Below are 13,976 nucleotides of genomic sequence, written 5' to 3' on the forward strand. Positions count from 1 at the left end.
TGAAGACAGTTTGTACCAGTCTTATATTTACCAACCATTGAAGGAGGAAATAAATGGCGGCCAGCAGAGGGAAGGCGCAAGCAAAAGATAAAGGAGGAATTGAGGAAATAGCGGGAGGCAGGAGAGGCTCGGAATCTGCTCCGAAAATGGAGACATTGTATGACATGATATCTGCTATGCAACAGAATATCGTAACGTTACAACAAGACATGCAAAATAACTTTAAGGAAATTAAACAAGAAATAGCTAAGTTAAAAAAAATTGGAAGAAGCGGTCCTGGCTACAAAGCAAGATATAAGTGATGTTAAAGAACAGATGGTCACGATAGGTGAGAGAATGGATGAAAAAGATAAGCGAATAGAGTCTCTGGAGGAAAAAATAATGCTAATGAACATACTAAGTAAAGAAAAAAACATACGGATCAGAGGATTAAAAGAAGAAAGATCAGAAGAACTGGAAAAGAGAATAATAGCTGAAATGGCAAATTTTATTGAATATGATGCTGAAGAACTAGAGGCAGAAATAGACTCAATTTTCAGAGTCAACTCAAAATTTGCCAGAGAAAACAACGTACCCAGAGACATTATTGTCACCTTTCTCAAAAAAGAAACAAGAGACGTGCTACTAAGAGAACAAGCAAAGCAGAAAATGAGAATTGAGAACCAAGAACTGACTTTGTTAAAGGAAATACCAATAGCCATATGGAGAAGACGGAAGAAATATACCCCCCTGACTGAAATCCTCAAAAGGAAGAAAATCCTCTATCGCTGGGAAGTGTTAGAAGGATTATCCTTCACTTATAAAAGTAAAAACTGGACTGTAAACTCGGAAGAGAAAATGGAAGACTTCATTCAGAAGAACAAAAAAGAACTGACAAAATGAGTCACAGAAAGTTGGTAAATTAAGACATATACAAAGTATATAGATGGAAATTATTTCCTTATCATCTTAAAGCTTATAGACAATGTTTAAATAATATTTCAGGAAAAATAAGAACCATATCAGGTAGATAATTTAAGTTGAAGTATTAAAATGTGATATATAAGTTGATAAAATTAGTATGAAATATTTAAGGAACAACTACAGTTTTTATGGTAGAGAGATATAGAGATATATATGTATAAATGAAAATGAATTTAATACTTGTTTATATTTAAGTAGAATTGTATGAGTATGGGTAAATATCTATTTGCTGTTACTATAATTTATCTGTTGCTATTATATAGTATGAAAATGATAGGTAGACAATAATTAGAATTAATTTAGAGTTAAAATATTAGGATAATATAAGTTGGTGGATAAATTAAGTTAATGAATCGAAAGGGAAGGAAATATATGTAATAAAGAACCCTTTTGTCTTATGTAAATGAATAGGTAAATGAAGGAGTGCATGGAAGTACATGTGTAAATAAAAATGTGAAAATACGGAAATATAAAAATGTATATATGTATAGATAGAGTTGTATATATATGTATAGATAGAGATGTATATATGCACACCGGAGTATATACATGTGGGTTTGGATATCTTGATAGATCTCTAGGTTTCGTTTAAATCCACAAGAGGAAGTGGAAAATAATAATAAATAGGTGTATATAGGGTTCCGAATTGAAGATAATTTGGAGCAAATAATAAAGAATATGCAAATATATAGTATGGTTAGAGAAGATGATAAGGAAATTGACAAGAATTATTAAAGGATAAAAAGATAATTCTGTCTTCACCATGATATGAAGTAAAAATAATGAATCTGAAGATTTTGGTTAACAATATTAATGGGTTAAACATACCACAAAAACGTAGGACATTTTTTCAATTCTTGTATAAACAAAGGTGTGATATAATATGTAATTCAAGAAACGACATAAAAAAGAAAAGATGAAGAACTACATTAAAAGGAAATCCCTTTGGGGAACTTTTCCATGTTGCACATAGGAAAAAAAAAGGGGAATTGTGTTATATATTAAACAACATTTAAAGCCGACACTGATCTTTGGGGACCCCCATGCAAGATACATCGGAGTAGAAATAAATGTGCTAGGGGAAAAAATACTGCTGCTAGGGGTATATGCACCTAATGAAAAAAAAAACAGGAATATTATAAAACCTAACAAAAATATTAGCAGATTACCATTACTTAAAAATGTGGTCTCGGTGTATGGGGATCTCTAATGGGATCGTAGATCCATGTAAAAGATAGAACAGCCAAGTTAAAAAAAACTCCAAGGAAAGAAAAAGGGGTAAATAGAAACCATCTAATTCCAGCAAAACTACCCCAAGTTTTTCTTTGACATGATGGAAAGCTACTACTTAAAGGATGTCTGGATGGGAAAAATGGGGAGAGGCTTAAAGATTACACCTTCTACTCACATAGGCATAACTCCTCTCAATCGAATAGACATGATATGGACATCACCATTATTTATTGACCATTAAAAACTAAAGACATTTCCCTTACTACCGAAAAATCTTGTATCTTGATCACAATCCTGATTACATGGCAACTGGAATTTGATACGCCAAGGACATGGAAATTAAATGATTATATTCTAGAAAACAAAGAAGTAGAAAAAGAATGCAGAAAAAATATAATAGAATATTTTCAATTTAACGAAGGAACGGTAGAGGATATAAAAGTCATATGGGATGCCCACAAAGCTTTCATCAGAGGAATACTAATACAAGAAAGAAGTAAACTTAGGAAAAAGAAAGAAGAAAGACAAAAAGAGATAATGAAAGAACTTACCTCTCTGGAACAGCAACAACAACAACAACCCAGAAGTAAAAAAATAACAAATAAAATTAAAATCTTGAAAGATTTACTACACGATCAATGGCAATTAGAAGCCTTAAATAAATTAAAACGAGACAAACAAAAAAACTTTTATACAGCAAAAAATGTAGGAAAATGGATTAGTATTAAAACAAAACAAGAAAAGAAAGGAAAATTATAACTAAATTAAAAGAAGGAGAAAATTACTTGACAGATCAAAAAATAATAGGAAAAATAAATAAATATTACTCAGATTTATATAAACAAGGACAACAAAACAAATTAGAAATGGAAAAATATATATCGAATAATGTAAAGGGTAGAATAGAAAAGGCACATCTAGAAGAATTAAATAAAACCTTTGACCTGGAAGAAATCAAGAATGCAATAATGAAGGCAAAAAAGAATAAGACCCCTGGGCCAGATGGCTATACAGCTCAATATTATAAATTATTTCAAGATATCCTAGTACCTAAATTAACAGAAGTTATAAATAATGTTGCATTGACAGCCCAAATGCCAGAGACATGGAAGCAAGCTAATAGTAGCTTAATACCCAAAACATCTGAACAAGATCTAACAGTAGGCGGTTTTAGACCAATATCGTTGCTTAATGCAGATTATAAAATCTTTGCAACAGTCCTTGCGCAGAGATTGCAGAAAGTAATACAGACATATGTTAAAAAAGACCAAACGGGATTCATTAAAGGAAGAAGTATCACTAACAATGTCAGAACTGTGATAAATACAATTGAATTTTTGAACTGGAACCCCAGCAACAAAGCAGCTCTTATTTTTGTTGACGCCGAAAAGGCATTTGACAACATCAGTTGGCAATTTATGATACGTATGCTACAACAAATGGGCCTGCAAGGAAGCTTTATAAAATCGATAAGCAGTATATACGACCTGCAAAGAGCTAATATAATTATAAATGGAATAAGATCGAAAGAAATACAGATACAAAAAGGTACACGGCAAGGATGCCCGTTATCGCCGTTAATATTTAACCTGGTCCTGGAAGTTTTACTTGAAACACTACGAAATTGTAATTGTTATAAAGGACTAAGGATAAAAAAAACAAACATAAAACTAAAGGCATATGCCGATGATTTAGTACTCTTCATAGATGATCCAATTCAGAATCTACCACAAACCATTAATACAGTGGAACAATTTGGACAACAAGCAGGATTTACCTTAAATAAGAAAAAGACCAAAATTCTCAGCTTTAATTCTAACAGAGACAAAGAGAAAAAGAACCTAATTATAGCAACAAATATTCAGGTGGAAAAAAGAGTAAAATATCTTGGGATAGAGATTGAAAATAATAATAATCAACTGTTTAACAATAATTATAAGAAAAAGTGGATAGAAATAAAAAAGCATTTGGATTTAAATGGAACAATCTACCCATCTCCTCTTTACAGGAAAAATCGAACTGATGAAAAACTATGGTGCTGCCCAAGATACTGCAACCTATTTCAAAACTTACCGGTAATGTATTAACATAGTTCAAAAAACAATCGCAGAATGGAAAAAAAGATCTTCTGAATTTTGTATGGAATAAGAAGAGACATCGCGATTAAGCATATATCGCTAATAGAAAATAAAAAAAAGGGCAGGCTTTGCCTCCTTCCGGACCTGGCTACAAACATATTATCGATGCCGCGAGTTTACAAGCTTTGGGTTCGAGAGTGGATTAACCTAGATAATGAAGAACTTCTAGATATTGGAGGGCCACAACATCAGGGCAGGATTTTGGCACCTAATACCTATGGCCTACTAGGAAAAGAAAAAAAGACAGGATCGCTCAACAAACCATATATTTAGGAGAGCCAAGTTGTTAACAGTTTGGGGAGAAATATATAAATATTCCTATTATAGTAAATGTACTCCTACTGGTGTCGTCAAGAACTGGAGAGTTGCTTAAATATTCAAAAAATAATAGCAACAGACCTTTGGGTAACATACTCACTTGATATCTCTAATCCTTGGATCGCTAAAGACAACGCATCTTAATTTAAAGAAAAGACAAGAAATAACAATTGGACAAGAAATATGTCATTGGTTTACTTTACCAACAAATACAAACACAATATAGAAAAAAAGATATAATAGATTGGACAATCAATAAAACCAACCGAAGTTAGATAAAATATTACTAATAGAACCAAACAAAGGACTCTCCAAATTATACTAAGTTAAAGTTAGTGAAATTTACAAAACGGAGGAAAGAAAAATGTAACAGGATGTAGATGGGTGAAATGGGCACAGGATATAAAGGAAAACAATAGCATATGAAGACTCGGGAATTCAGCTGGGAAATAAATGCAAAATTTTCAGCAAAGCCTTGAGTTTGAGGGAAAACTACATCTTTAAAATATATACCCCACATCGATGGTACATAACCCCAACTCAGCTGGCAGAAAATGAATAGAAACATCTAATTCGAAGCTGCTGGCATTGTCATAAAGAAGAGGGAAATATGATATTAACATGTGGTGGTTTTGCCAAAAAACTAGAAATCCTTTTGGGTGCTTTGTAACATGAAAATATAAAAAAATAATGAAAAATACAAATAGATTTTTTGCCTCAGAAATATATTTATTGAATATAGAATTAAAGATACCTAAAATAAATATTGAACTGTTCTTGTATATGACCACAGCGCAAAAGTTTTGATAGAGCCAAAAACTGGAAAGGAAAAGTGTTATTTAACAAAAGAAGAATGGTTACTTCAAAATAGAATTCCATATTCACCCCATCAGTTTCGTCAGCATGGCCAATTGGCCATAGGCTGATGGGAATTGTAGTTCCTGAATCTGAGACGAGGTTCCCTGCAATTCCCTGGTTTGAGTTATCAGAATAGTAGCTTCCAGAGCCTGAACTTACAATCTTATCAGTTCTGTCAGCATGGCCAATTGGCCATGCTGGTAGGGGCTGATGGGAATTGTAGTTCCTGAACATCTGGAGAGCCGCAGGTTCCCTACCCCTGGTCTACATGGATTTAGATAGGCTGTCAATTAAACTTAAAGAACTACCTTGGAATAAATTTGAGAGGACATGGAAAGATTATCTTCAGTTTATAGATAAGGATAAAAAACAGATAGTTAATAAAATTGTGCTTAAAGAAAACTGAAGTATTGGTATACGATAATACAGTATGTTTAATAAGTATAATGATTGAGTTTGAATACATTATTAGAAGAATCTTTACAATAACTATAATAACTCTTATTAGAAAAATGTTTTTTTTATTATTTAATTCTCAGATCTAACTAAACCAGTGTGGAAGTCTAAAGGCTGTAAAGATAGATGGAATCAAACCAAGCATTCTGTTTAAAAATAAGACGATAGAACCGAAGAAATGGACTTGGTAGAAAAAAAATGGAATAACTTTATTTAATTTGTACAAATGTAATGAGAATGTAGTTGTTTACTTTTGTGTATACTTATTTTTAAATAATAAAGTTTATTAAAAAAAAAAAAAAAGAACCTGGTGAGAGTTGTACAGCTTGTTGCACCAACTGGGAACAGTGACCACAATGCTATTAAGTTCAGCCAAAAGTTTAATACTCAGTCTCAAAAGAGGGAGTTTTACAAAAATAAGGAGAATAACCAAAAGGAAGGTGAAAGGGAAACAAATGAGTGTCAGCTTCCTAGATACTTGCAAGCTATTTAAAACAACATTAATTGAACACCACATATAATGCATTGCAGAGGTTAGGAAAAGCACTACCAAGTATAAAACAATGCCTGCATTCTTTTATAAAAGTATGCATGGGGTAGAAAATGTTGACAGAGAGAAATTTTTCTCTCTTTCTCACAATACTGGAACCAGGGGGCATTCATTGAAATTGCTGGGGGGAAGAATTAGGACTAATAAAAGGAAACACTTCTTCACGCAACGTGTGATTGGTGTTTGAAATATGCTGCCACAGGAGGTGGTGATGGCCACTAACCTGGATAGCTTTAAAAGGGGCTTGGACAGATTTATGGAGAAGTCGATCTATGGCAGGGGTCGGGAACCTGCGGCTCTTCCGCCGCTGTTCTGCAGCTCCAGGAGCCGAGCCGCAGGCCCCCTCTTCACCCACCCTGCGAGGAGCAGGGCGGGCGGATCAATCGCCCGGGCGTACCGCCCGGCTCAAGCCGCCGGGCTCGCCACCAGCCCTGGGCGTGGAGCAGTATGGCGTGATCAATCGCGCCCGGGGCGGCCGGGCAAGTGCCGAGCTGCCGGGCCTCTTCAACCCGCGCTCTGCTGAGCAGGCCAAGCCGCCAGGCCCATCTATGCCTGCCCTGCAGGCGTGGGGTGTGTGAGCGGGGCGGGGCGCGAGCAAGTGGGCGGGGGACCGGAGGGGCGGGGGCGAGCGAGCGGGTGGGGGGGAGCAGGGGAGGGGGAGCCAAATGGCTCTTTGAGGGGAAAAGGTTCCCGACCCCTGATCTATGGCTACCAATCTTGCTCCTCCTTGATCTGAGATTGCAAATGCCTTAGCAGACCAGGTGCTCAGGAGCAGCAGCAGCAGCAGGCCATTGCTTTCACATCCTGCATGTGAGCTCCCAAAGGCACCTGGTGGGCCACTGCGAGTAGCAGAGTGCTGGACTAGATGGACTCTGATCTGATCTAGCAGGCTAATTCTTATGTTCTTATGGTTAACAACGCAAGTCAAGAAAGCTATAAAAAGATGCTTCTTTTAAAAAGTGGAAGGACAGCCGCAAGAAATTGAACAAAACTGAAAAAAACATTGAGTGCTTTTCTTTCCTTGTGGGGAAGACAGAAGAATTATGTAATCCTATCCCTGGCCTTTTCATCTTTAGATGTGATTCACCCTCCCTGCTTTCAGGGGTGTGAATCCCCTGGGGTCGTGAGTACCAAATTTCTCTTCCCCACTATCCTTTAACTCAGGGGTCGGCAACATTTACCACCCAAAGAGCCATTTGCGCCCATTTTCCATAGCACAGAAGATCTACCGAGCCGGAGAGACGTCTCCGCATGGAGTCGCCTCTGGTTTGGCCCCTCCACTCACCTTTCCTTCCAGAGTTGGGAGGCGGAAGCTCCGGGCAGGGAAACCCCCTCTGCCCGATGGAGCAGGCAGCTGCCTGCTCCGTGGGGCAGAGGGGGGATGGCGGCTGAATGGATGGCGGCTGCTCTGGAGGGACATTCCCATGCTACCCTCCGACCTCCAGGGGTTGGAGGGCAGCATGGGCGCGTCCCTCCAGAGCAGCGCTGGAAGGAGAGCTGAGTGGAGGGGACGCGAAAACTGGTGGCCTCACGCACAGAGCCGCCTCCGGTTCGGCCCCTCCACTTACCTTTCCTTCCAGCGTTGCTCTGGAGGGCTGCGCCCACGCTACCCTCCGACCTCCAGGCTATGCAGAGCCGCAGTATAAGGCTGAAAGAGACGCTTGCAGCTCCGGAGCCACAGGTTGCAGACCCCTGCTTTAACTGTTAACTCTCAGCATTCTGCCTCCTCTAGAATAATTTTCAGTCAACACTGAGACTATTACTACTTTTTTTGTTTGCAAATTTACTAAGCTATTTCCAGCTGGATCAGACCAGAGTCCATCTAGTCCAGCTCTCTGCTACTCGCAGTGGCCCACCAGGTGCCTTTGGGAGCTCACATGCAGGATGTGAAAGCAATGGACTTCTGCAGCTGTTGCTCCCGAGCACCTGGTCTGTCAAGGCATTTGCAATCTCAGATCAAAGAGGATCAAGATTGGTAGCCATAAATCTACTTCTCCTCCATAAATCTGTCCAAGCCCCCTTTAAAGCTATCCAGGTTAGTGGCCATCACCACCTCCTGGGGCAGCATATTCCAAACACCAATCACACGTTGCGTGAAGAAGTGTTTCCTTTTATTAGTCCTAATTCTTCCCCCCAGCATTTTCAATGAATGCCCCCTGGTTCTATTACATCTTACCATCCACTCCCTTTTAAAATCCAAGGCTGAAATGAGGAGTGTGAGGGCAGAAACTGCCCCCATCTAAAGTGGATTTCTACAGCCCAGCATCTGACTCTAGGGGTGGTTTTTAACTAAACCTAAATATATAGTGGCTCAAGAACCAGGGCTCTACCAGGGCTGATATGCAGAAGCCAGGAAGTCCACTGTGATCAATGACTAACTTTGTTATCACAGTACATTTCCCACCAAGGAAATATTTTAGCATAGTTCTATAGACCAGGAAATCTGATTAGAATAGATTTAGGAGATTCTTAGTTGTAAGCACGAAGGCTCTTTCAACATTTCAAAGAATTCCACAGAGACATCACATCTTTTCATAACATTAGCAAAACACTCTAAAGGCCTAAATTCCAAGTCGAACTGTTAGCAAATGGGGGAAAAATCAACCTTCAGGTTACTGCTGAAATGAGTGAACAAAAAATTCAAACACCACCATGCAATTAATTACCTTTGTTGTAGCAATGCTGTTCACAAAGCTAACTTGCTGAAAGCCCCGTTCACTCATTGTTAGGCACACTTCCCACCGGTTGCTTGCTTCTTCATAGATAACTTTCAATGGGTTGCCAGTTTCATCCATCTTGTCTTTTACATACAAGTCTACATAGCTACGGAATCCTTTAACCTGTAGAGGAGATCAGTTGGTAACTCCCCACATTAAAAATGTGGTTTGCCAACCCGCACCTCCCCCCACCTCAAGCAAGGGAAACATCAAAAGCGGTTCACTCACTGGTAGCCTCTTTCCATTCAAGAAGACTTTGACATCTTTAACAGCTCCTGCCACGTCGTAGGCTCTACGAGTCATAAGGGCCACAATGTCCTTGTCCAAGACAGTCATTTTAAACTTTGGCAGATCAGGTTTGAAAGTGATGCACGTGAAGTCCTCATCGTCAAAGAATTTCAGTGTCATCTGCCCGGCCTTATTCATGTTTTCAGTCCACGTCTGAGGAAAGAAGTCGAGAACAATAAGAGTCAAATGAAATCTATTTAGCTACAGGAAAGCTAATGCAGCTTGCTGATTTAAGCTATCTACCTCATGCTTTTCACCAAGTATATTTAAGCACAGCCATATGTCAGCCAGCATAAGGACAGAACAGACTTGCTATGTTTGTTTTTTTAAATGTGATGTGGGCTGTGCATCTAAAAGCAAAAGAAGCAACAAAGCTCCTCATACCTGTTTAAAGAGCTTCTGATATTCTCTGCATGCAGTTTCCACTGTAAATTTGGTACTGAAAATGTTGCAGAGTTTAGCTCCATAACCATTTCTTCCACCTAAATAAAGAAAACCACCTTATTTTAATTCCACAGAACAACATGTTCCACAGAACAACATGAATTTGAGAGGCTTTATGAGGAATCTAGTTCTGCTTCAAGGATGGATACTCAGCGGTCAAATCTCAAATCCACCATCACAAAACCAACTTGGACAGTGTTTTGCTGGAATGCTCATACTGTATAAGATAACCTGTCCTATTCCATAGAGCACTTTAGTTTAATCATCTTCTTTGAAGGAAGGGAAAACATTCTCCTTCTTCCTTCAGTTCTCTCTCCAACTTATTAGCCCTCCCTTATTTAGTTAGTGTTTTCAGAAAATAATGCAGCTGTGAGTTGCATGCTTTAGCAGCACATGTAGCATTTTAATTTTTCAGTTATGTTGCTTGTATAAACTATGAAACAGACAACTGTTGAAAAGGGATGGAGTTCTCTCCCAAAAATGCTTGCCTAGGGGGCATTAATGAACAGGAGCACAGATCTAGGCATTGTTAATTATGCTGGAACCATGTTTGAACTTGTGCTCACCCATTTTTGTGATACAAATGGTGACTAGCTAAAACTCCCTGCAAAAACAGAGTTGAGAATTTTCAGAGCTGGTCACTTAAGCCATTATTTCAGAGTCATTTGGGGACTTATTCACAGCTCCAATTGAAGCTTCTTGTACCTGTGACTTTCTTCTCGTTGTCATCATAGTTGCTGGATGTTAAAAGCTGCCCAAAAATAAGAGCTGGCACATAGACTTTCTCCACTTTGTGTTCTATAACAGGAATTCCTTTTCCATTGTTCCACACAGAGATCACATTATTTTCCCTAAAAAGAAAACCAAATTCCTTATGAGTTTTTCTTGATTCAACTAGCATTAATTGTTCCTAGAGATGTAACACTTCTAGAAATTCGGAAGTTATGGAAAACCTGGCTTGGGAAGGGGGGCATGGGACACACATTTTAGAAAAACAGAAATATGTAATATTTATTTCCTATTAAACTTAAACACATTTTGCTACTTTAACACTACAAAATGCAAGTATAACTTTAACTGACTAAATAAGGTATATTCTACTTTAATTAGCTGTATAACTTTAATTAGCACATAAAATTACATTGACATATTTTAAAAAATTAAAAGTGTAAATGCTTTAGTCTTCTACAAGCAATTGTGAATTTGCTGAAGAGAACAAGAGAAATGTAAACTACACGTGTAAAAATGAATTATAATCTCATTTTCTTGGGACTATAATCTAATGCAGAAGCATACTATTTTTTTCAACCTGTACTAACATATTTTTCTGAGTATAGTTCAAAGGACTGGCCCTTATGCTGGAATCCCCTTTGAGGTTTTTGATTTAGAAGGATTATGTTATACAGATTGCATGCGGTTCAGTCTCCCCCTTGTAAAGGGTGCTGGTGCATGACCTTTCAAAAGACTTAATTCTCCCATCTGCACTTTCAGAAGGAAGATACTGCAGTGTGCAGCTCTGTGGATGTATATACTCCTGCATAAGTGGGGAAATAACGCAGAGAAAGCTGGTTCTTGTCCTAGCCATCCTTGTTCTTAGTCACACTGACAACAGAAGATGACACCGCCTTCTGCTTTTCCCTTGTTTCCTTAAAGAACTTATTTATTCAGTTTATGATCTGCACGTCCTGAACAAGTGAGAGTCAGAGTGATTTATATCATAAAAACATCCTCACAATTTAAAATCATACAGAACATACAATAGCACCGTAAAATCCATTTGGGGACCTGTCAGAGGGAAATGCACTAAAAATAACACTAAGAATTCATATGGTTCAGGCAAACAAAACCAACACATATCAGTCCATTACTAAAATCATTACTTTTGCCACTTCCAACTCCCCTCCCTTCTCTCTCATCTGCTTTACAGCAAATTTTAGACTATGAGCTCTTTGGACCTGACGTTGAGAATTGTCACACAAGTTGATTGTGCTATACAAACCACCACTACCGAAAAAAAACACGCCAGGGTTCAAAGTCACAATAACCACAACAAAAAGTATGAGTTAGGGTTGGATGACTCTGCAGATCCCTCCAGCCAAACCAATGTCCCCAAAAGCTAAGAAGGAACAAAAGGAAAACTGAACACTACTTACGGATCAATTGTGATTTTGATACATGACATGCTCTTATCTCTCTGCTTGTTATCAGCTGCATTGACTAAAAAAGATAATATGTCATTTGAGTTATCAGAAATCAATTCTTATTTCATTTTTATACTACCTTTCCTCCTGTGTTTTATTATCACAGCTACCTGGTGAGGTAATGAGACAGTAACCAGTACGTAGTCACCCAGAGCGCTTCATCGCAAGTAGTAATTGAACTCAGGGTTTCTAGATCCTAATCCAACATTAACTATGCACAAGAATAGGCGTATACTACAGTAGCTCACAGAATTCTTTGTTCAAGCGTTGAAACCCAATTCCAGCAACCTGTATCAGAGTAAATGCAATGAGCCTCGTCTTGTTCTGTTTGCTATTATTACTTATATTTTATCAATAGGGAATGAAGCTTGAGCTAGGAACTTGTCCAGTCAGCTGCGAGACTTTTCTTCAAATCAGCCTTGGCATCAATTGCAAATCCTCTACATTTTGTTCTGCCCATCAATGACTTAGAATGAAAACCTATACAATATATAACATTTCTCTCATCATGAATTTGTTCTATCTGCAGCATTTCAACTTACCTAGGATTTCATCAAAAATTTTATAGAGACCAGGTACAAACGTAACATCTCTGAAGTTCAATCCCACGTCTTCATCAAAGACCCACATTTGCTGAAAAGGTAATTAAAATAGTAACTTTTCAGATCTTTCTGCTTTCCAGCAAAATGCATTCACAACTAGAAAACAGTTTAAAGTACTGAAAAGTTTAGGGTAGAGAGAAAAGACAAAAGATACTAGAGACAACTCCAAGATAGCTAACAAAACATCAACTCTGGCGTTTGTTGATGACACAGAAACTTGAAGATTTATTTACAGTTACTTCTAGAAATAATCTCAAGATATGCCATTCATTCAAAGTGAAACTGCATGCTTTAAATAAGCCCTGAAGCCCATGACTTGGAATCTCAAGAAATTTCCCAGGAAAAAGAAGCTGTGTGAGCATATGCTTTAACCTTGGCCAGGAAGTCTGGAAAGCAGTATTTCACAACTGCTGCCATCAGCTATGGATTCTGCATCTTCCACGGACAGACTTGCAGGTATCAGTAAAAACCACCCTCTTGAACATCACAAATAAGAACTATATAGCGAAGCCTACAGGTAGGGTACTAAAATGTACTGTGCAGTTAAGAGAACAAAGCAACCGAGGAAAGCTTTCTTCTGTTCAGTGACAGCCTTTCCCCCAACACCACCCACAAAAGCTTTATTTACCTGCGTCACTTGTTCCACAGAACCAACATATGTATCAGGACGGAGCAATATGTGCTCCAGCTGCGTTTTCTTCTGGTAGATCCTTTCGACAGACAGCCTTTTGGGATCTTTATTCTTGATCTTATCCCCTTTTGAATTTCCATCCACTGGCTAAATCGAAACAGAATAAAAACTTTAAAATGAAAGCCCAATTAATTATAGTAAAGGCTTGCATGGACTACCTGCACCACATAGGAATAAGAGTTTGCAACTCACGAACTCAGGATGTCCTTAAGGACAGGCATATTAGTGGCTACTACTCCATAATAAACCAGGACATAAACCAGCTATAGCTTTTTCAAAAGGTTAGAAAATTCAGGGAAGAGAGCCCCATCAATGGCTTCTAGCCATCATGTCTGAAAAGAATCCATACCCAGAAGTGGCAAACCACTGAATATAGCAGTTTGTTCTCACAGGGTATGGAATCCAAACCTTTGACCACTGTGATAAAAGACCCATTCCAGCTTCTCAGTATCCTTCTTGAATTGTGGTGCCCAGAACTGGACACAGTATCCCAGGTGAGATCTCACCTTCCTGTCCT

General features: G+C 38.2%; 1 protein-coding gene across 1 annotated transcript in view; it reads right to left on the reverse strand.

Annotated features, from left to right (window-relative positions):
- Positions 1–13,976, reverse strand: part of TOP2A (DNA topoisomerase II alpha) — a 40,052-nt gene that overhangs the window by 25,455 nt on the left and 621 nt on the right. Inside the window, exons 2-8 of the mRNA XM_048517207.1 lie at positions 13,397–13,546; positions 12,709–12,799; positions 12,119–12,182; positions 10,671–10,816; positions 9,906–10,003; positions 9,462–9,674; positions 9,183–9,356 (exon numbers count right to left, since the gene is read on the reverse strand). Coding sequence (XP_048373164.1) covers positions 9,183–9,356; positions 9,462–9,674; positions 9,906–10,003; positions 10,671–10,816; positions 12,119–12,182; positions 12,709–12,799; positions 13,397–13,546 — 936 coding nt within the window. The remainder of the gene's footprint in view (positions 1–9,182; positions 9,357–9,461; positions 9,675–9,905; positions 10,004–10,670; positions 10,817–12,118; positions 12,183–12,708; positions 12,800–13,396; positions 13,547–13,976) is intronic.

The sequence above is a fragment of the Sphaerodactylus townsendi genome, linkage group LG15, assembly GCF_021028975.2.
Source record: "Sphaerodactylus townsendi isolate TG3544 linkage group LG15, MPM_Stown_v2.3, whole genome shotgun sequence".
NCBI classification, from domain to species: Eukaryota; Metazoa; Chordata; class Lepidosauria; order Squamata; family Sphaerodactylidae; genus Sphaerodactylus; species Sphaerodactylus townsendi.